Genomic DNA, 22,558 nt, shown 5'->3' on the forward strand with positions numbered 1-22,558 from the left:
ACACTCTAACCCTTGCAGCACACTCGGGTTTGGGGCTTCCCTACTGAGTCAATGGTGGATTCCATATAGCCCGTGGAATATCTGACTTGTACGAGAGTGGCACCTAACTCAGAAGTAATACAAAGATCAGACATTACATTGACAAGAATGATTTATGATTTTTAGAAAGTGTCCATGTTTTTTAGAACCATTTCATGCATGATATTTTGAAAAATCTCTCTCCAACTATTTTATATATATATTTATACAAGCTTTATTTTGGATAGCTTCACGTACCAGTATATCTGTATTGACCTCCTCCCTCCAGGTTTTGAGGCTCAGTTTAGGGGTCCAGAAAGAAGTAGATTTTGATCAGACAGGATTGCAGTGTCCAGTTGGTGAGCCTTCTTTGTTACAGAAGGCCTGTTTATTTTCAGAAAATCATTATTAGACATGGTTTTGGTCTACTGGGGGCATTGTCCCAGTTTTCAGATTATGTTAGTGATCATGTAGTAGAGATTTCACAGACGTTTATTAGATGTTGTTAGATAGTTCTGAATTTTGTCTTTCTTTTTAATTTATGTCAGACTTATGACCATGATTCCGTTGATACATATATTTTCGTATTTCCTTTTTGTGCATGAATGGTTTATATGATTTCAAGTTAGGAGAGTGTCCGGGCCTCCATGGTTCGGGATGCTCGTCATGGACACGCCCCAGTTCGGGTCGTGAAAATATTTCACAGTATCTTTACGGGTTCTGCATTACCTGAAATGAAATTCTTGTCGAGGGATCTTCTTATATACCTCTCCATCTTTCTCCCTCAATGCATTTTGCGATGCGGATTAGGCATCTTGCCCAAATTCTTGTCAATCGATCAGTGAGTTTTTTATCTCCATGGGAGGTTCTCCCATTTCTTAGAAATCCAAAAAGCAAGCATCTGTGTCTCTTTCCTCAGTTGAAGCAGAATATCGATGAGATAATTAGTTATGCAGCTCACTTGGTTAACTCACTTACTGTCTGATCTATCAGTTCCACCGACTTTGCCAATACTCGTTCATTCCGACAGTCCAGCAGTGATTCATATTGCTAGGAATCCCGTATTCCACGAATACACAAAACATGTGGAGCTAGATTGTCATTTCGTTCGGCAGTAATTTCTTTCCTGGCTCATTTATCTTTACTATCTCCCTTCAAAGGATCAACTTGTCGACATATTCACAAAGTCCCTTTCTGGACCATCGCACCACCGTCTTCTTGCCTCGATGGGACTCACTTCGTTCCCCTCCGTCATGAGGGGGATTTTGAGAATAAAGGAAGAGTTTCATTCGATCCAAACAAGAAAGTTTCATTTGTTAGGTGGAATAAACATTTGGGCCGAAATAAACATTTACAGTAGTAAATAGGAACATGGGCCAACTTATAATAGAAGGTTAATTTATTTTAGCTTAGAAGAGAGCTTCTTCTTTTATATTTAGTATTTCTAGTTTCATTGTTTATCTTAGAAGAGAAGATTCTTTCTTTAGTTTAGCTTGTATAAATAAAGGTCATTGACAAGGAATATAGACACAGAAAATTTCCCAAACTTTGTTCCAACTTATTCTACACCTTATGCAAAATCAATCCACACTTCCTCTCACCTTCCTGAAATATACATAAATCATGAATTCTTTGGAGCAGTCTGGCAAGCGTATAAGGACTATTAAAGAAGAGCCTTGAAGTGTTGCAGCCATTACTTTAAGTCCTTTTACACAATTACGAACTCCACGAAACATTATCAACTTCAATGCAACTTATCCTTTTAGATCTAATATAACAAATTACACGAGCTGGAAAAGTTCCCTAAGGATGCCACCTTTTTTCTTCACAAGTAGTTTGGATATCAAGATATTTAAAGGGAAAGTTGTTGTTGAGGCTAATAAAAATGCAGTCCGGTGCATTAAGTTCCTACTATGCGTGGGGTCTAGAAAAGGACTGAAACCTAAGGATCTATTGTACGTAGCCATACCCTACATTTTTGCAAGAGACTGTTCCACAGCTCGAACTAATGACCTTTTGGTCACATGACAACAACTTTACCAGTTACACCAATGATCATTTGTTTAATTCCTCACATCTATCAGCATTAGACATCAGTATTTGGAGCAACCAAATAACAAGTTTTATTTATGTTCACTAGTTGGTTAGAGATGTGTTCATAACATAAGAGCTAGATAATATAATCAGCCATCAGCATGGTATAAGTGAGTGATAAAAGGGCATTTTCTTATGAATAAAATATTTTTTGAATGAATTATTCATTTCATCATATAGAAAGTAATTCATTGGACAAAACTTGACTATTTAGGAAGGCTCTCATTGATCTACTATAGTATTATCTCATTAGGAAGGCTCTTCACCACACAATTCTACAGTATCTATGAAAGCAAGAAAATTTGCATAAGAGGATTTTTTTGCCACAAAAAATAAAGCAAGATTTGGATGACTTGCCAAGTCTTTGGCTGATTAGAGGACTTTTTTGCCACCACATTTATGCCACAATTCTGCTAGTTCATCCATTACCCATACCAACGTTACCACTGATCAATTAGCTCTTCTATCCTTAAAATCCCAAATTATTTCGGACCACTTTCATTTATTAGATGAAAGTCTCCCGTTAGGTCCATTTGCCAGTGGGTTGGAGTCACTTGTGGTTCTCGTCACCAACGAGTGAATTCCTTGAATCCTTCTGACATGGCTCTTACAGGAAGGATTCCCCATGAATTTGGAAACCTCTCATTTCTTGTTTCTCTCGACTTGCGAAGCAACAATTTCCATGGAAATTTGCCCCAAGAAATGACACTTGCATCGGCTTAAGTTTCTTGACTTAAGTTTCAACAGCTTCAGCGGGGAGATTTCTTCTTAGTTTGGGTTTTTACACCGACTTCAAGCTCTTAATATTAGAAATAACAGTTTCACTGGTTCCATCCCTTCTTCATTTTCTAATATGTCCACACTTGAGACTTTAAATCTGAACTTCAATTCGATAGAGGGTCGAATCCCAGAAGTGATTGGAAGTCTTATAAACCTTAGAGAATTAAACATAAGGGGAAACAGGCTCATAGGTTCCATTCATCTGTCACTCTCGAATGCCTCGAGGTTGGAGACTTTAGATATATCTTCTAATTCACTTCAAGGAAACATTCCAGAAGGGATCGGCAATCTTCACAACATGAAGTTGTTGGGCATACAAGATAATCAACTTACGATTTCTATACCTTTCAGAATTTTCAATATCTCAAGAATTGAAGTCATTGCATTTACAGGCAATAGTTTATCAGGATATCTTCCCAATGGTTTATGCAATGGTCTCCCAATACGCAAAGGGCTTTATTTATCCACAAACAAGCTTCATGGTCATATTTTCACAAGCTTATCAAATTGTTCACAACTTCAAATTTTGTCTTTATCGGAAAATGAGTTTGATGGACCAATACATAGTGAAATTGGAAGACTGAGTAACTTGCAGCAATTGTATCTCGGAGCTAACCATTTAACAGTTTTGTGTAAATTATTTTATGACTGTCAATTGCAGGGATAATTCCATTAGACTAGTTAATCTCACAAGTCTTTCTTCATGTGTTTCCAGGTGAAATACCCAAAGCGATAAGCAATCTTGTTGAGTTCGAGGTACTTAATATTGGGTATAATAGTTTTAGTGGTCAACTTAATATGGAGATCTTTAACATATCAGGGCTGAGAGTGATCTCTCTTACAAACAATAATCTATCAGGAAGCCTCCCAGCAAACATAGGTTCTATCTTACCCAACCTTAATGGTATTTATCTGAGGAACTTAACCAATCTTGTAGGGAGTATTCCTCATTCCATCTCCAATTGTTCAAAACTTACTATTCTAGAGCTTTCTAACAACCAACTCACTAGCTTGATTCCCAATTCTCTTGGATAGTTGACTCATCTACAAATCCTAAACTTGGAGGGAAACAATTTAACCAGCGACTCCTCGTTAAGCTTCTTGACTTCCTTAACTAATTGCAGATATTTAAGATTTATCGGACTAACTTTGAACCCTATAAATGGAGTGCTTCCAGTCTCCACAGGGAATATATCCACTTCTCTTACAGATTTTTTTGCCGACAGTTGCAAAATCAAAGGGCGAATTCCTAATGACTTTGGGAACTTGAGCAACTTAATAGACTTCTCCCTTTCGAAAAATGATTTGGTTGGATCAATTCCCACATCATTCGAAAACTTGAGAAACCTTCAGCGCCTTAACTTGAATAACGATAAACTTACAGGAGTCGTTGGTGATATTCTTTGGAAGTTGCATGGTTTGGGCGCTATTTATTTGGATCAAAATCAACTTTCAGGATCTTTTCCAAATTGTTTACGAAATGTTACTTCCCTTAGTGTGATACAACTTTGTTCCAATAAATTGAGTTCCCGTATACCAGCAAGCTTATGAAATCTTAGCGATCTAATAGATCTTGCCTTATCGTCAAACAACATAGTTGGTACTTTACCTCCAGAAATTCGAAATCTAAAGGCTGTGACACAGATGGATATGTCAATGAATCAATTTTCAAATGGAATTCCAAGACAAATTGGAGGATTGCAAAATCTGGTACACCTTTCTTTGAGAAACAACAAGTTGCAAGGATCTATACCTGACTCAATGAGCAACATGGTAGGTTTGGAATTCCTAGACCTTTCTCGTAATAATATATCCGGAAACATTCCTAAGTCTTTGGAGAAGCTTCAAAACATGAAGTATTTCAATGTTTCTGTAAACAGATTGTACGGTGAAATACCCTCGGGAGGTCCTTTCAGGAACCTCTCGAGTTAGTTTTTCATCTACAATGAAGCATTGTGTGGTACTTCAAGATTTAGTGTCCCGCCATGCCCCACTTCATCAATGCACAGACCAAATAGGAAAAAAATGCTATTTCTTTTTCTTTTGCTGGGAATTTCACTAGTAGTTGTTCCTAGCACCTTTATTTTTTTCTGGATAAGGTATAGAAAAGGTAAAAAAGCTCCTCAACAAGTTGATTCTTTGTCTGCCATTACAAGAAAAAGAATTTCATACTATGAATTGATCCAAGCAACTGATGCACTTAGCGAGAGTAATCTGATTGGTTCTGGAAGTTTTGGCTCTGTTTACAAAAGGTATTCTCAGAAGTGGAACTGCCATTGCAGTTAAAGTGTTCAACCAGCAACTGGATGTGGCATTCAAGAGTTTTGATACGGAATGTGAAGTTTTGTGCAGCCTTCGCCAGAGGAATCTTGTTAAAGTCATTACTAGTTGTTCCAATCTTGATTTCAAGGCTTTAGTGCTCGAGTAAATGCCTAATGGAAGTCTTGAGAAGTATTTGTATTCGCACAACTACTTCCTTGACACCAAGCAGAGACTAAGCATAATGATAGATGTGGCATGTGCTTTGGAATATCTTCACCATGAGTGCTCGTTGCCTGTGATTCACTGTGATCTGAAGCCGAGTAATGTCTTGTTGGATGAGGATATGGTTGCTCACCTCAGCGACTTTGGCATTTAAAAACTGTTGGATGATGATCAAGGTGATTTGTACACTAAAACCTTAGCAACATTGGCGTATATTGCACCAGGTTCGTCTCTTAGTTTTGCCGATTATTCCTTTTTTTTTCCCACCTAGAAAGTATATTGCATCTTTAAATGAATTATTTGACTATAGAGTATGGACTGGATGGACTAGTCTCAACAAAGTGCGACGTATACAGTTACGGAATCATGTTGCTGGAAACGTTTACTAGGAGAAAGCCTAATGAGTTTGAGGGTGACCTTAGCTTGAAGCAATGGGTGAGTTATTCATTCCCAGAGACAATAATGGACGTCGTAGATGCCCACTTGGTAACATCAACTGGTAATCGCTCACAGAAGGAGTTAGATGTTGTGGCATCAATCCTGAAAGTTGCATTAGATTGTTGTGTTGAGTCTCCGTCAAGAAGGACTAACATGAAAGATGTTGTAGGGATGCTGCAAAAGATCAAGATTCAATTGTTGTATTCATGTAAAGATTGTTGTTTTGTATTGTTTTATTCTAGCAACTGATTTGTTCATGATTCTGTTTCAGAAATGCTAGATGGTTGCAATAATTCTCACTGTTTCCTCTTAGTATTATTGTTGCAACAGGGGGTAACTTGTAAATTTAATAAGTAAAACCAAAATATTTTAGAGGAATTAACTGTATGAATACAGATAGGCATGTAATATAAATGGATTTTGTTTGTTCGAAGGGATCTGTTATTTTCAACGATTCGCTGGATTCCCCATTATGCTGACTCACTAAGTTTCCCAGCTGAAACCGAGTCCTTGTCATGGCCAAACCGACCTGACCCCCTAAATTTAACACTAAGCAGTGAGTTAAATTATCTCCAGGTATGACTCCTGTTAATCTTCTACCTTCTGTTTGAGTAATGTCTCGCAGTCCGTTTTTGGTACCGTTGATGGTGTGAGAGACAAGTCTAAAAATGCATTCTTTCCTCTTCGGGGCCTTTTGCCATATTATCGGTCCAACTCTAGGCTGATCCCATTTGCTCACTTTATTGTAAGATCACCTACTACTACTAGGCATATTCATTTCACACAGATTCATCATTGATTGGTAGCAAAATTTCAAACCTTTCCACCATATACATGAATTAATATGGATATTGTGGTAAAACAAAAAAAACTCATATTAATCACTGTTTCTTAAGGGTGTGGAAAGTCTAAAGTGGACAAGTAAAAATTAATGGAGGGAGTAATATCTATTTTGCATGGCAAGACGAGAACTGTCTTGGGGCACAACTTTTCGCTGTCAAGGACATTTTCGGCCATTTTATGTTTAACTTAAAGTGCTGAACGAAAAAAAAAATTAAATATCATCCCAAAATAATTCATGTTCAGATGACCCCTTGGAGGTGGGTTATGTTAGGTTCAGCTAAAATCAGTCAATTTGAAAATATGTTGTGCTCAATCCTTAAAATTTTGGGCAAATTGAATGGGTCATCTACCATTTCGAAATATCTACTTCCTAGAAATTGTACAGCATATCATGTGCACTAACTGTACATTTCTTTGTAAAATTATTGAACGACTCTTTTCCAAGTCAAGCACTAACTATGTAGTATTTCTTTCATGGTCTGCCACTTAATTGTTTTTTTTTGCCAAGTCAAATACCAACTATATGTCATTCTTACATTTAATGACATAGGCGGATTCGAGATTAAAATTTTATGAATTTAATTTTTAAAGAATTTTGTATTGAACTGATTGTATTTGTAAAACTATGAGTTAGAACTTACTTTTGGTGCCAATTTAATAATTTTTTACACATAAATTTGTCTCTACATTAAAAATACTGGATTTAGATAAACTTAATATCTCTGTGATGCATCTACCACTAACCATAGAAATCATTTTTGCTTGTCTTGGTGGAGAATTTTATTAAAAAATGCGCACAATTGACTTTTGCAAAAGTTGTGATTATTACTTAACTCGCTCCATCCCATGCCTAATATAGCAGGAAAATTCAACTATGACATGTGCCATTTTTTAGCTTAGAATTAGTAATGACAGAGGCATAGATGAGCCATATTTTTAACCGCAGCGGCATAAATGAGCCAAACTGTTACAAGACGACACGGATGAGCCATTTCTAATTCTATCTTGATAGATGATATACGTGTAGTTCAGATTATAGTGAGTTTGTTACGAGAAATTATACTTAAAGAAAATACTTTTCTTAATGAATTGCTTTCTTTGTATCCTAAATTATTATAAATGTATAGTTTGTACGAGCTGATAATTTAAAATGTTATGCAAAATTGTTAAAAAAAAAAAACACATTTTATTTAAAAGAGTTTTGAATGAAAAGTATCTTAAAAAGGAGATAACATTGCTATTTAAAGTCTCTAAACAGCAACAGTATTGGCCATAATTTATGCAACTATGGAGAAAGCATTCACCTCTTTTCTCTTAACATCTTTGTTGCTTCACTATGTTATGGCCAGTTCAGCGATGACCAAAACCAACGTAACTACTGATCAATTGGCTCTTTTTTCTCTGAAATCCCAAATCGCTTCAGACCCCTTTCATTTCTTGGAAGAAAGTTGGTCTTTCGCTACGTCCATTTGCCATTTGGTTGGAGTCACTTGTGGCTCTCGTCACAAACGTGGGAATTCCTTGAATCTTTCTAACATGGCTCTTACGGGCAAGATTCCCTGTGATCTTGGAAACCTCACATTTCTTGTTTCTCTCGACTTGGGAAGCAACAATTTCCATGGAAATTTGCCTCAAGAAATGACACACTTGCGTCGGCTTAAGTTTCTTGATTTAAGTTTTAATAGCTTCAGAGGGGAGATTCCTTCTTGGTTTGGGTTTTTATACCAACTTCAAGTTCTAAATATAGGAAATAATAGTTTCACTGGTCCCATTCCTTCTTCATTTTCTAATATTTCCAAACTTGAGATTTTGAATATGAAATACAATTCCATAGAGGGCCAAACACCTAAAGTGATTGGAAGTCTCCTAAACCTTAGAGAATTAAACTTAAGGGGTAACAAGCTCATAGGTTCTATTCCTCTGTCACTCTCAAATGCCTCAAGGTTTGAGACTTTGGAGATATCTCATAATTCACTTCAAGGAAACATTCCAGAAGGGATCGGCAATCTTCACAACATGAAAGTGCTATCCGTACAATAAAATCAACTTACGGGTTCTATACCATTCACAGTTTTCAATATTTCTAGAATTGAAAATATAGCATTTACAATGAATAGCTTATCAGGAAGTCTTCCCAATGGTTTATGCAATGGTCTCCCAATACTCAAAGGGCTTTATCTATCCGGAAACAAGCTTCATGGTCATATACCTACAAGCTTGTCAAATTGTTCACAGCTTCAACTATTGTCTTCATCAGAAAATGATTTAACAGGTATGTTTTAATCTTATGAATGCTTCATGTTGTTGAGGATTATATTTCATTATGTCGATCTACTGCAGCACAAGTGAGCTAAGTTTGGTGTTATTAGGTATGGAGAGAAGCCAGATTAATGGCTCCATTCACATATATTTATCTTCTACATGTATTTTTTTCTTGTTTTCTTTTAATACTTTCGTATCACCAACAATATAAAAGTTAAAATATTAGTGGATTCTACAACGGGAGATTCACAACTTAAAGAAGATGCAATTCTTAAATCTTAGCAGAAATAGATTAAACCAACTCACAGGTAATCCACTATGTGTTTCCAGCTGAAATACCCAAAGCGATAAGCAATCTCATTGAGTTGGAGGTACTTGATCTTCAGAATAATAGATTCAGTGGTTCACTTTCAAAAAATAGATATGGAGACCTTCAACATATCCGGTCTGAGAGAGATTTCTCTTTCAAAAAATAATCTATTGGGAAGCCTCCCACCAAACATATGTTCTATCTTACCCAACGTTGAAAGCGTTTATTTGGCCTATACCAATTTTGCTGGGACTATTCCTCATTCCATCTCCAATTGTTCAAAACTTACTTTACAAGAGCTTTCACGCAACAAACTCACTTGGATATTTGACTTATATACAGTACCTAAACTTGGGGGGAAACAATTCACCAGCGATTCATCATTAAGCTTCCTGACTTCCTTAACCAATTGTAGAAATTTAACATACCTTTCTCTAAATGGCTTGCTTCCGGTCTCTGTAGGGAACTTTTCTACATCTCTAATAAAACTTTACGCCAGTAGTTGCAAAATCAGAGGGCGAATTCCAGATGAAGTTGGGAAGTTAAGCAGCTTATTAACCTTGATCTTTCTGGAAATAACTTGGTCGGATCATTTCCAACATCAATTGGCAAGTTGAGAGACCTGCAGGGCTTGTTCTTGAGTAATAACAAACTTGAACTCCTGTTTTAACCAATTAAAATTAATCTGTTTAAAGAAATAACTAGTACATTTGAACTCCTGTTGGTAGTTAGCTAACTTCTAATAAAGTATCAGTTTATATATTTGAGTCCATCGAAAAATACAATCCTGCACAATCAGAAATTCATAGAAAATTAAATTAAGAGTTTTCATGGAGAAAAAATTATATAATATGTACATCCTTCTTACAACTTTTATCAATAACAATTTTTTGAGTTCCTGTCCACACCTTTTCATCAGGTCAAACTAAAGCATGAATCACATAGATAAGCATTGAGCTAACTAGTTCATCTCAGGCGTATTCATTTTTTCTTCACGTGTTGACAGGTGAAATACCAAAACAGATAAGCAATCTCGTTGAGTTGGAGGTACTTATTCTTGGGTATAATAGTTTTAGTGGTCGACTTAATATGGAGATCTTCAACATATCAGGGCTGAGAATAATTGATCTTACATTCAACAATCTATCAGGAAGCCTCCCACAAAACATAGGTTCTATATTACCCAACATTGAAGTGCTTTATTTGGGCAACTTAACCAATCTTGTAGGGACTATTCCTCATTCCATCTACAATTGTTCAAAATTTACTATTCTAGAGCTTTCATACAGCCAACTCACAGGCTTGATTCCCAACTCACTTGGATATTTGACTCATCTACAGTATCGAAATTTAGGGGGAAACAATTTAACCAGTGACTCATCATTAAGCTTCCTGACTTCCTTATCCAATAACAGAAATTTAACAATTCTTTATCTATATTCCAACCCTCTAAATGGCATGCTTCCAGCCTCCACAGGGAACCTTTCCACCTCTCTTAGAAAATTTTATGCCAACAATTGCAAAATCAAAGGGCGCATTCCAAATGAAGTTTTGAACTTAAGCAGCTTGTTAGACCTTAGATTTCTGGAAATAACTTGGTCGGATCGATTCCAACATCAATTGGCAAATTGAGAGACATTCAGCGGTTCAACTTGAGTAGCAACAAATTTACAGGATTTATTGGATATCATATATGTAAATTGAATTATTTGGGTGCTATTTACTTGGGTCAAAATCAACTTTCAGGACCTCTTCCAAATTGTTTAGGGAACGTTACTTCCCTTAGGGAGATACATCTGGGTTACAATAAATTGAGTTCCAATATACCACCATGCATAGGGAACCTTCAAGATCTTGTGGTTCTTGACTTATCGTCAAACAACATGGTAGGTACTTTACCTCCAGAAATTGGAAATCTAAAGGCTGCAACTCTAATAGATCTGTCAATGAATCAATTCTCAAATGGAATTCCTAGAGAAATTGTAGGATTACAAACTCTGGTGCACCTTTCTTTGAGACACAACAAGTTGCAAGGATCTATACCTGACTCAATGAGCAACATGGTAGGTTTGGAATTCCTAGACCTTTCTGGTAATAATATATCGGGAACTATTCCCATGTCTTTGGAGAAACTCCAGAACCTAAAGTATTTCAATGTTTCTGTCAACAAGTTGTACGGTGAAATACCCTAAGGGGGTCCTTACAAGAACCTCTCGAGTGAGTTTTTCATCGACAATGAAGCATTGTGTGGTTCTTCAAGATTTAATGTCCCACCATGCCCCACTTCATCAAAGCACAGATCAAATAGGAAAAAGTTGCTACTTTCATTTCTTTTGCTGGGAATCACATTTTTATTTGGTCCTACCACCGTTGTGTTTGTATGGATAAGGTATCGAAGAGGTAATAGAGCCCCTCAGCAAGCAGATTCATTTTTATCCATAACACGAGAAGGAATTTCATACAATGAACTGCTCCAAGCAACTGATGCTCTTAGCGAGAGTAATCTGATTGGTTCTGGAGGTTTTGGCTCAGTCTACAAAGGCATTCTCAGAAGTGGAACTGCCATTGCTGTTAAAGTGTTCAATTTGCAACTGGATGCAGCATTCAGGAGTTTTGATACAGAATGCGATGTTTTGCGCAGCCTTCGCCATAGGAATCTAGTAAAAGTCATTACTAGTTATTCCAACATTGATTTTAAGGCTTTAGTGCTTGACTATATGCCTAATGGGAGTCTTGAGAAGTATTTGTATTCACACAACTACTTCCTCAACATCAAGCAGAGACTAAGCATAATGATAGATGTGGCATGTGCTTTGGAATATCATCACCATGGGTGCTCATTGCCAGTCATTCACTGTGATGTGAAGCCTAGTAACGTCTTGCTGGATGAGGATATGGTTGCCCGCCTAAGCGACTTTGGCATCTCGAAACTTCTTGGTGAATATGAGAGTGATTTATACACAAAAACCTTAGCAACACTGGGTTATATTGCGCCAGGTATGTCGCTTAATTTTTCTCTGAAACAGTTATTTTCCCATTCTTTTTATTTTCCACCAAGAATCATGTTACATCTTTAAATTAATTGTTTGATTGTAGAGTATGGGCAAGATGGGTTAGTGTCTACTAAATGCGATGTCTATAGTTATGGGATGATGTTGCTGGAAACGTTTACCCGGAGAAAGCCTAATGATTTTGAGGGAGATCTTAGCTTGAAGCAATGGGTGAGTCATTCACTCCCAGAGGCAATAATGGACGTTCTAGATGCCAACTTGATAGCACCAACGAATAATTGCTTACAGAAGGAGCTAGATGTTGTGGCATCCATCATGGAAGTGGCATTAGATTGTGTACTGAATCTCCGGAAGAAAGGACAAACATGAAAGATGTTGTTGGGATGCTACAGAAGATCATGATTCAACTTCTTGCATGTTGAGCATGTTGTTGGAATCTTTTGTCCAAATCACTTGTTTGTTGCAAATGTTTGCTAAATTGTTGGATTCATGTATAGATTGCTTGTTTTTTTAGCATTTGATTTGTGCATGATCTTCAATAAATCTCACTATTCCCTTTTAACTAAATCCTGGGTACCTTAAATAAGTGGGCCAATACTATCCAAACAATGTCCTTCCTTCATCAAGTTTTCGAAGTTGTAAAGTTCGAATATTGGAATTCACATCTTATGGAAGTTAGGATACGTTCATATCTGCACTAACACAATGGATGCCAACAGAATTCTAAAGCTAAGCCTGCCAAAGTGGAAATTTTCAAAGAGGAGTAAGGCCGAGATTTATTTGAAAGGGAAAGACAGATAGTTGCTGGTAAACGGCATTTCAACTTGACAAATTGACTTACCTGCATATGGATCATGTCTGATCAGGCACAGCTATTTTAAGTTTTAGATATGGTTAAGGTGGATTGGCATATTGTATTTTCGATTTCTCAGAAACAAGCAAGTTGCAAAGAATCCTATAGATTTCGAGCAGTATCAAGGTGATACTCAGGAGAAAAGGATACAAACAAGGAAGATCTTCCAGGATTTGATGCATTGGTTATGTCTACTAGGGGTCACAATCATGTTAAGGTCCAAAATAATGCCGCTAATAATTTGATCGGTGCTTCAAATATCAAATCAGGGCAGCAGCTACCTGGAAACATAGGCGTTTTAGGTGATAAAATTTTTGAACAGAGCGTTGGCAGAGGAAAACAGGTTGCTGATCACGTTGAGAATTAGGTGATAAAATTTTTGAACAGAGCGTTGGCAGAGGAAAACAGGTTGCTGATCACGTTGAGAAGGAGTCTTTTTTAGTAGTATAGCATACTGTTAGAATGTGTACCCTACTGATTTAGTTATTTTCCTCTAGTAGTTGCCTATTAAAGGAACATGTAGTCTAATGTGTTTCACTCAAGCTGCGTAACTAAAAGACACAGTATTTTTGCGTGGAACACACCCTGCTTAAAGAGGTGTAAAAAACCACGATCTGCACTCAACAGGAATTTACCCCTATTCTACAAAAACTCTTGAGCCTCAACAATCAACAAATTTCAAGAATATTGTAAACTATGAACTAAACTCTAACTCCTATTTCTACAATAACACAAATCTTCCCAAGATAAGTATTCCCAAGTATTCAAGTTCCCCAACTTGAAGACACTAATCCTAACTCAGTTTTTACTTCACTGAGACTAGAATTCAAGTACAATACAACTTGATAACCTATTACATAAAGTTTATAACTCTTTAAGTAAAAGGAACAGGTTGTACTTATGACTTCTTCAAGATGTTGAACTAATTTTCCAATTGGTGCTATTCTTTTCAGTGCAAGAGTGATTGTGAAATTCACCCTCTCTATTAAGCCAACTCTGATCAAGTCCTTCAGATGTCTTTGTCTTCTTTCATCGGACTCTATCAGTTAGTTAGACCCCTTCTTGTATTCAATCCCCTTGTCTAGGTAGGACTCCTTTATCAGCTTAACTTCAACTGTTGTATTTATCTTATCCTCAACTTCTTTCGGAACATGATTAATGTTGAGAGCATATCAATCACGACCCGAACCGGGGCCCTGGCCGTGACGAGCATTCCCGAACCCGAAGGCCCGGAACACCCTCTGTCTATCTGGTAATCATGCACATAATTCATATGATCAAAGTAATACAGAATAGACACAATAATACAAAAACATGGTCAACAATTTAAAGCAGTTAAACTCCTAAAAATATGCCCAACAATATTTAATAAACATCTGCAACAGTCTGCCAAATCTCTACTAAAATACTATCTGAATAACTGGGACAAGGCCCCAGCAGACCAAAAGTCATACTGAAATAAATACCTAAATGACTAGGCCTTCTGAAGTAAAGAAGACTCTACTGAGGATCTGGACCCCTAGACTGCGCCTTAGTACCTGGGAGGAAGGAGGGGTCAGCATAATTGTACTGGCACGCGAAGCAATCCAAGATAGAGTAATTGAACATATATATATATATATATAATAAGTTAGAGAAAATGTTGATCAAACATTATGCATAAAATAGTTTTAGAAAAAAACATGGGCACCTTCTGAAAATATGTAACCTATTTGTAAATCACAAATTCTGATCTGTATATTAGTTATGAGTTAGGTGGTATCCCCTACAAGTCTGATATTCCACGGGCGATATGGAATCCTCCATTGACTCTGCGGGGAAACATCCAACCCGAGTATGCCGCAAGGGTTGGAGTTCCTGAATCTGATACGCCACATGACACTTAAGTCAGTGTATGGTAATATACCTAGGCCGACAACCCACGATTTTAGGCAATGAGTTGCTTGAACTCAAGCCCTCTTCAAGGAACCACCAAACATCTCTGTATGCCCATTTTTAACCTTTTATGTACATGCAACATTCTGAATGTCTAAAATAATAATAGTCTGAAATATCTATTAGTCTGAGTCTGATATGGCATTGGTCTGAATTGGTATCGTCATACCAAGACTTGCAAGTCATGATTTCTCAGCCATAATACAATAAGCTAAATCTTTAATTTAAAGTATAATTTAGACCACCAAAAACATGCAACTGATATAGAAGATTTCGTGTTTCGAAACTCAAGTCAAAATAATGCAAAAACTTCATCAATATATGGTGGTCTAGTGACTTTAGCAAATCCCTACACTCTTTCATTACATGTATTATGAACATTAAACATTCATGCTAGATTCCCTCTTTAGTGATTTAAAATCACCTTTAAATCATAACAAGAGTTCAATCATTTCATATAGTGCTTTTCAAGGATGCATTGCAAAAAGAAATTCATATGCTATGAGAAAGCTGAAAAATTCATAATAAGAGGGAATTCACCGAAAATCATACTCAACAAGAATTCTTTCTTAAATACATTGTTACATACATTCATATTCTCAAATCATTTTGGGAAAGGTCAAAATACCAAAATAATGATGTTAAAACATTTAATACATGGATATATACATAGATTAAAAAAACCCATTCTAAAACATGATTTTTCTATACCCATGAGAATTTAGAAAAATCCCGCGTACCTCTATTTTGGAAAATAATGGGTGCTTCTTGAAGCTTGTGGATTGGGGATTTTGAATCTCTAATCAATTTTAAAAACCCACGGTTAAATCTTAATTTATTTGGGTTTTTAGTTTGAAAACCTTGTAAGTGTTCTTGAGAATTTTTAGATGAATGTGGACATATTTTGGAGAATTGGGGACTGAATTTTGTGTTTATGGCTGAATAAGGGTGGGAAAAGGACCATTTTGCCCCAAAAATAAAGTGTTTAAGTCACTTGAAACCATAGGATATGCGTCGCATATGATATCGCATATATTTACATAGGTTCCACATATGATATCACCTATATTTACGTAGGCGCCACATATGATATCGCCTATATTTACATAGGCGCTGCATATTCTTTCCAGTGGTCATGTGCGATTGGTTAGGCGATGCATACCACTTTGAAAGGCCACAACTTCTTTCTCGGGTGTCGGATTTTAGCAAAATTAGTATCGTTGGAAAGTTAAATCGAAGACCTATCATTTGACATATAGTAGGCTCTCTAATTCGATATATATAGAGAGTTATGGTCAATGGAAGCGGACACAAATTACAACATCCACTAAAACTTAATCGATCAAAATAGTTTCAACTCGTCCTTGAGTTGAAGGACCTCTATGGTCTAAATTCATGCTCAAATGGATTCACTTTCTACATAAACATGCAAAATTGGCATAGGATTTAAGGCTCTGGAATTATCAATGCATCAGAGTCATGGTTTTTATTCTAGCCCGAAATGCGGGGTGTTATATTATCTCCCCCTTGGGATTATTCATCCCCGAATGATGGATAGAATGTTGAATTCTTAAGGGTATGGGATAAAGCGGACATGAAATGTTCCCTAATAAAGAATACACTGATCGAAAACATGACTATAAGATTGGAACTACTGATGTTTTAAATGCTTATGCTAGACATGCATATCCAAGGCATGGAATACACAACTGAAGCTACTCATAGGCTGAATTCTCATAATGAATCATGCATATATGATGCATGGATCTGTGACCGAGTTGTTCTCATGAATGCAAGACTAAATACACTGATATGCTAAACTTTTCTATTGAACATGCATTTTAATGCATGCATATCTGACTAAACTAACGTATGAAAGTATGGCTAAATACGCAATAATAACTGATGTGAAGCTTGTAATAAGAATCTATGCATACAACTGAATGGGGTGTGTTCTCCTTGGTACCCTATGTCCCTCTATGAATGCTCAATTCACTAAGATACTCGGAAAACTGAGGCGATGCACAGGGCACCTATGAATTGCATCATAGCTGAACATCTGGAATCTAAATTTAATGCATGATGCATGAACTGGGCTATACTCGTAACTACTGGTATACTCTATCTTTTAATAGTAGCATGTCTGAGATTTTGAGTAGCATGAATAAGTGCAAAGACGAGAAAACAAGTCATGCAAATCTGATTGCAAAACTAACTTATTATCCATACAGACTAAATTATACTACACCCTCATACTTAATTGGAGTATCTCTTCAGTACAATTCTCTAAAGAAATTCTAGAAGTTATAGGGAGCCATGAATCTTGGGTATGGATTACACAAGACATCCAACTGAGGAATCACCACATTGACACTACTCTGCAGTCTGGAACATAGGCATATAACTCCTAAATTAGGATAGAATTATCAGACCTTTGGCATTACAACTTCTTAATTTCAAGCTTAGAACACTTCTCGAATATCACTTAACTATACTATTCTCCTTAAAGATCATATTCATTCAACTCAACTTAAAATTTTCATATGAGCATTGACAAATCTTTTTACTAATGTTGGAAATAACTTAATCCCTTCGCCGTGATCAAGCCTAACTCTAAGTCACAAAAATACAACATGCCAGACCATGCTATTATTCTAAATCATATGATGCAATCTTCTATATCTCCTTTAAAGATCACATCCTAAGTATAACATGCCTTACCACTTCAATGACTACTCTGAACTCTTACTATGAAGTCGCTAGCTCATATAACGTTCCTTTACAACAATCTCAACATTGTCACACCCCTTTTCTAACCCCAAAGAGATTTGATTTAGGTTTCGAAAGGGTTTTTATTATTAAAGTGACAAAGATGAAAATTTATTTCGAAAAAGGACTATTTACATTTTTATTCAGAGTCGCCACTTGGCATAATCGGTGTTCCAAGTCACCCATGGATATCCTTTTTCAAAATGGTTTTGACTCTTTAATACTAATTTGCAAATAGAGATTCTGGCTAAGGAATTCTATTGATCGAGAGGAAGGTATTAGGCACCCCTCGATCCCGTAGTTTGACCACGGTCGCTTGGCAGAGCGTATCGACTGAATTGACATTACAAATGCATAAACCACGCAAAGCACATAAAAATAGTCACTCAAACAAACAAAAACAAAATAATCCAAATTATAATGTCCAGTCCAATTATACAATCCCGAAAAATGAAAAATGTGAAAATGTAAATCCTATTCTAAACTAATCCTAAACTAAACTCCAATGCCTCAACCGATGCCTCGGGCCTTCCTCACGAACGTCCTCCATATACAAGATACTTCGGGGAATTCCCCGGGTAAATCAATACAAATCCCTCGAGGCATCCCTCGGCCAAATGAATACATTTTTAGTATGGGAAAATAAAACTATTCAACAAAATTTCAAACATTCCACAGAATTTCCAACATTCAACCGAAGCCACAAATTCTAAACTTTGCCTACCCAAACTATGTTTGCCTAAACCACATATTAACGTTCATTTCAGATCAAACAACCAATGAATCAAACTAACCAAAATTCACCAATTATGTCAAGTTTTCAATTCTCACCCACCCCATCCCCCAATTAATTCACGATTCAAAAACAACTAAAGATTCACCACCAACACAGATCAAACAAGGCATAACATACAATTTGATACATCCGAATATAATGAATAATGAACTAACAGAAAGAGGGAATAGGATTGGAGATCAATTCAAAGATTTTGAAATTCAATAATACTTCAATGAAGGGATAAAATCCTCATCCGAAAACCTCGAACCGAACCTCAACAGTGATGAACTCCAACTCACAATAGAATGTTCTCATAGATAATAAAGAAGTACAAAAACCGAAATACTCGAACGGGAACCCCAACCATGAACAAAACCAAATCAGTGTTCTAAATTTCCAATTGAACAGGTTGCAAACCTAAAGAAAAACCTCGATATGAAATCCCAAATTCCGAATATTGGCACAATTTAATCATGAGGGCCTCAAAGCACGATGTCGATAATGAATCAGGAAACAAAAGATCCCCAAACCCCCAAAATCCAGCAAAAGAAAACCAAAACCGATAGAAACTGAGCTCCGGCGAAATCAGCTGGAGGAAGACCTAATCAACCTGTTTTGATGGATTTTAGTATGCTTTGATGTTTTTTGATGACTGTATCGCCGGAACAGTAACTAGACGTGAATAGCAACCCCTCGACGAACAATAACCAGTTGTCAGTGTGATATTTCAATGGAAACCTAAAGAAAACAAACGGATCTCAAACATCTTCCTTTAGGTATTCAACTCTCTTTCACTCACTGTTCACTCTATTTTTTCGATCTGGGTGACATTTTTCCAGTCAAGGTATGTGTGTATTGTTGTTGTGCCTCCTCTCTATATGTTTTTCTCTCCATCCAGCTCCCATCTCCGAGCTGTGCATGTATCGATGTGTTTATGCGTATATTATGTCTATGGAAGAAGATGGGAATGGAATTGTCTTCTATGAAATTTTGGCGTGTATGATGTATATGTATGTTGTTCTTCTTTGGGGGATCAGTTTTTTTGGTGAGGTGAGTGTGTACTCATGGTGAATCTATGGGTGTTGAGTCGAATTTCCAGTGAAGAAGAAAAGAAAATAAAAATGGAGTCCTCTATGTAGTCTGTGAATCTGTATTGTGTCTGTGTCGTGTGAAGAAGAAAAGGAAAAAAAAGATGAATTCTTTCCCCTAAAAAAATGGATCCCCCATTTATGTATTGATATGAATGGCCAAATCTGTGGGCCTTTTTATTCGTGTATATGTATTATCCTTTTTTTTTTGCCTTTGTGGACAAGAAATGGAGGGGTGGTGAGGTGTTGTTTTTTTAATTGGAGGGATAAGGGTTAGGTGTCTATTTTTGTTTAGGTGGGTTGTTAGGATGAGATGTAAAGGGGTTAGGAGAGGATAGAATTTGTTAGGGAGTTTGTGATTTTTGTATTTTGTAAGGGTAGAATACCATGGATGAGGGCACACGGTAGGATAAGGTAAAATTGGGTAAATTAAACTTTCGGAGGGACAAAATTATGTGTCTACATCATGCCCCCTTTGAATGTAAACACGCAGTGTTTTCAGGCAAAGAAGTAAACAACGAGACCGAATTTTGTCCCGATCATTATTCAAAGAGAGGTGTAAAAGAAAGAAGGACAATTGACTCCTGTCGGACACCCTATCTACCTAAGTCATGAGAAAATCACAAGTATCTCAAAGGGTTGGAAGAGAAGCGGACTATACCGAGTTGGAGAGTCGAGTGAGGTTCCACCGAGGTTCCGGTCCGCGGCTCTGTCATTACATCACAAATGAAAATTACAAGTTAACACATAAATGAAATTACAAAATCCTATTAATACAACTTCTGTTGGCTCTTGACTCGACTTTTATCGCCCTATTCTTCAGGTGGGCTCTTGACTTGCAATTTCTTTCAACTTGTTGCTTGGCTTTCAATTGCTCGCTTTGTTGCTTGACTTTTTGCTTCTTCACCCTATTCTCCAGGCGGGCTCCTGACTTACTATTTCATCACTTTGTTGCTTGACTTTTCATTTGCTTCGCTTTGTTGCTTGACTTTTCATTTCTTCACCCTATTCTTCAGGCTGGCTCCTGAAACCCAAAATTAAAACTAGAACGAACATTATCCCGAACAAAAATTATAGTAAATTAATATTTCATCTTTGAAAGCACTGTCCCATTTTCTAAAGGAGGATCCTGAACAGAAGGTAAAGTCGCATTTTTCAGGAGAGTCCTGAACATAAAGTAAAATCCCATTTTTCAGGAGGGTCCTGAACAGAAAGTAGAATCCCATTTTTCAGGAGGGTCTTGAACAGAAAGTAAAGTCCCATTTTTCAGGAGCGTCCTGAACGTAAAGTAAAATCTCATTTTTTAGGAGGGTCCTGAACATAAAGTAAATTCCCATTTTTCAGGAGGTCCTGAACATAAAGCAAAATCCCATTTTTAGGAGGTTCCTGAACAAAACGTAAAATCCCATTTTTCAGGAGTGTCCTGAACAAAAATTAAAATCCCACGGATGTGCATTTCCAATGGTAGCTGAATTAAGTGAAACGAATTTGCCCCTATTTCAACAAAGAAAATTTATCAGTTAAAAACTTAGTGGTGGCTTACATCTCTTGGCTTCTCAGGTATCTGCCCCAGCACGCGTTCCTTTCATCTTTATTCCAAATCGCTGCCACTTTCCCTATCTGTCCGCGTTATTGCCCCGAATCCAGATTGAGGGAAATGAGGTCTGACTCGAACAATGGGTTTCCATTTTACCATGCCCTTGAGGTGCACTCTTTCCCTAATCTGAATGCTTCCACGAATCGAATAGCCTGTCGGTTGATAGACTTCCTTTGCTTCGTGTTGAATTACAATCATATTTCTTTCATGTGCTGGTCCTTGGCTTTTCCTCATATTATTGAAAAGACTGGTAGTAAATTTTGAAATCCTTTCTCACTTGTTTTGACACAGACTTGACTTAAAATGTACAGAAATGATGGCGACTTTTATTTTGATAAATGACATGAGAAGACAAAAATCATGAATATGTAAATGAAAGAAAATGGCAATGTCCCATATTCAAAAAGAAAACTTATCTGAATGCGACAACCAACTCCAATGAGTATGACATGCATTTTGGATTAAGCTACCTAATCTTCCTATCCAAACTCCCTATTTGTTGTTGAGTTCGTGACTTTACCGCTGAGCCGCTTCTTTAAATCCATTGGACTTATACATCACATTCGATTGACGACATCTTAAAAGACTTTCGCCAACAAATCTCTTTCTTTTCACATTTCACTTTTCTCTTGAACTCGCCATCGCCTTATGGTGACCGTGAGGGTTTTCACCAATAAGACTCTCTCATTTTCATTTTTCTCAACTCACCATCACATTATGATGCCTACGGGGGTTTTCACCAATAAGACTCTCTCATTTTGTATTTCTTTCCTGATTTCTTATGCTGAGGGAGACACGTGGTACATCACGATGTATCATCATATCCATTGCGTGCTTAGCCTTAACATTATCAAAAATTGATCTGAAGGACTTTATTTGGTTGTAACTTGGGTTTCGGATAAGTTTAGAAAAGGATGGCAAGAGGTTCAAATGACCCTTGAAGTGGGGGTGGGACTTACAACTTTGGGAATCGACTCAAACAACACATTAACACATGCCCAGTTTTTGTTGATTGGGTGAATCTTAATCTTTATTTGGTTGGACCGAGCCCGAAATAGGGTATCCTAAGTATCTCACTCCCGAGAGAGGAGAATCAAGTCGCACATAGTTCCATCAGCTTGTTCTTTGTTTTGATTTCATTTTTTTAATTTTCGAACTCTTTCTTTTATTCTTATTTTCTTGACATTTATCTTTGACTCTATTTTGATTCCAAAAGAGGGATATGAATGAAAAATAAAACGAAGCTCAAATGGGTAAACAAAGGATGACACAATGTTCGGATAGAAAAATAAAATGCC

The 22,558-nt window shown here is 36.8% G+C and overlaps 3 protein-coding genes across 5 annotated transcripts; all 3 read left to right on the forward strand.

The window, feature by feature from the left end:
- The first annotated feature begins 2,965 nt into the window (after positions 1–2,965).
- LOC107874501 (LRR receptor-like serine/threonine-protein kinase RGI3) lies at positions 2,966–5,178 on the forward strand. Its single transcript, XM_047410821.1, has 5 exons — positions 2,966–3,492; positions 3,554–3,607; positions 4,017–4,309; positions 4,463–4,775; positions 4,992–5,178. The coding sequence occupies exons 1-5, from the start codon at positions 2,966–2,968 to the stop codon at positions 5,176–5,178; spliced, it is 1,374 nt and encodes a 457-aa protein (XP_047266777.1).
- Positions 5,179–7,834: 2,656 nt separating this feature from the next.
- Positions 7,835–13,248, forward strand: LOC124885236 (receptor kinase-like protein Xa21). Of its 3 annotated transcripts, none has more exons than XM_047410468.1 (3): positions 7,835–8,929; positions 10,236–12,226; positions 12,326–13,248. In XM_047410468.1, the coding sequence occupies exons 2-3, from the start codon at positions 11,947–11,949 to the stop codon at positions 12,607–12,609; spliced, it is 564 nt and encodes a 187-aa protein (XP_047266424.1). In that variant the 5' UTR covers positions 7,835–8,929; positions 10,236–11,946; the 3' UTR covers positions 12,610–13,248. The 3 variants fall into 2 exon arrangements, 2 of the variants coding, with proteins under 2 accessions (XP_047266424.1, XP_047266423.1); XM_047410467.1 differs by having other exon boundaries at positions 10,236–13,248.
- On the forward strand, positions 7,945–8,697 carry LOC107868391 (receptor-like protein 35). The gene has a single exon (XM_047410822.1). It carries the CDS (start codon positions 7,945–7,947, stop codon positions 8,695–8,697), a length of 753 nt encoding a protein of 250 aa, XP_047266778.1.
- Positions 13,249–22,558: the final 9,310 nt, after the last annotated feature.

The sequence above is a fragment of the Capsicum annuum genome, chromosome 4 (genome assembly GCF_002878395.1).
Source record: "Capsicum annuum cultivar UCD-10X-F1 chromosome 4, UCD10Xv1.1, whole genome shotgun sequence".
NCBI lineage: Eukaryota > Viridiplantae > Streptophyta > Magnoliopsida > Solanales > Solanaceae > Capsicum > Capsicum annuum.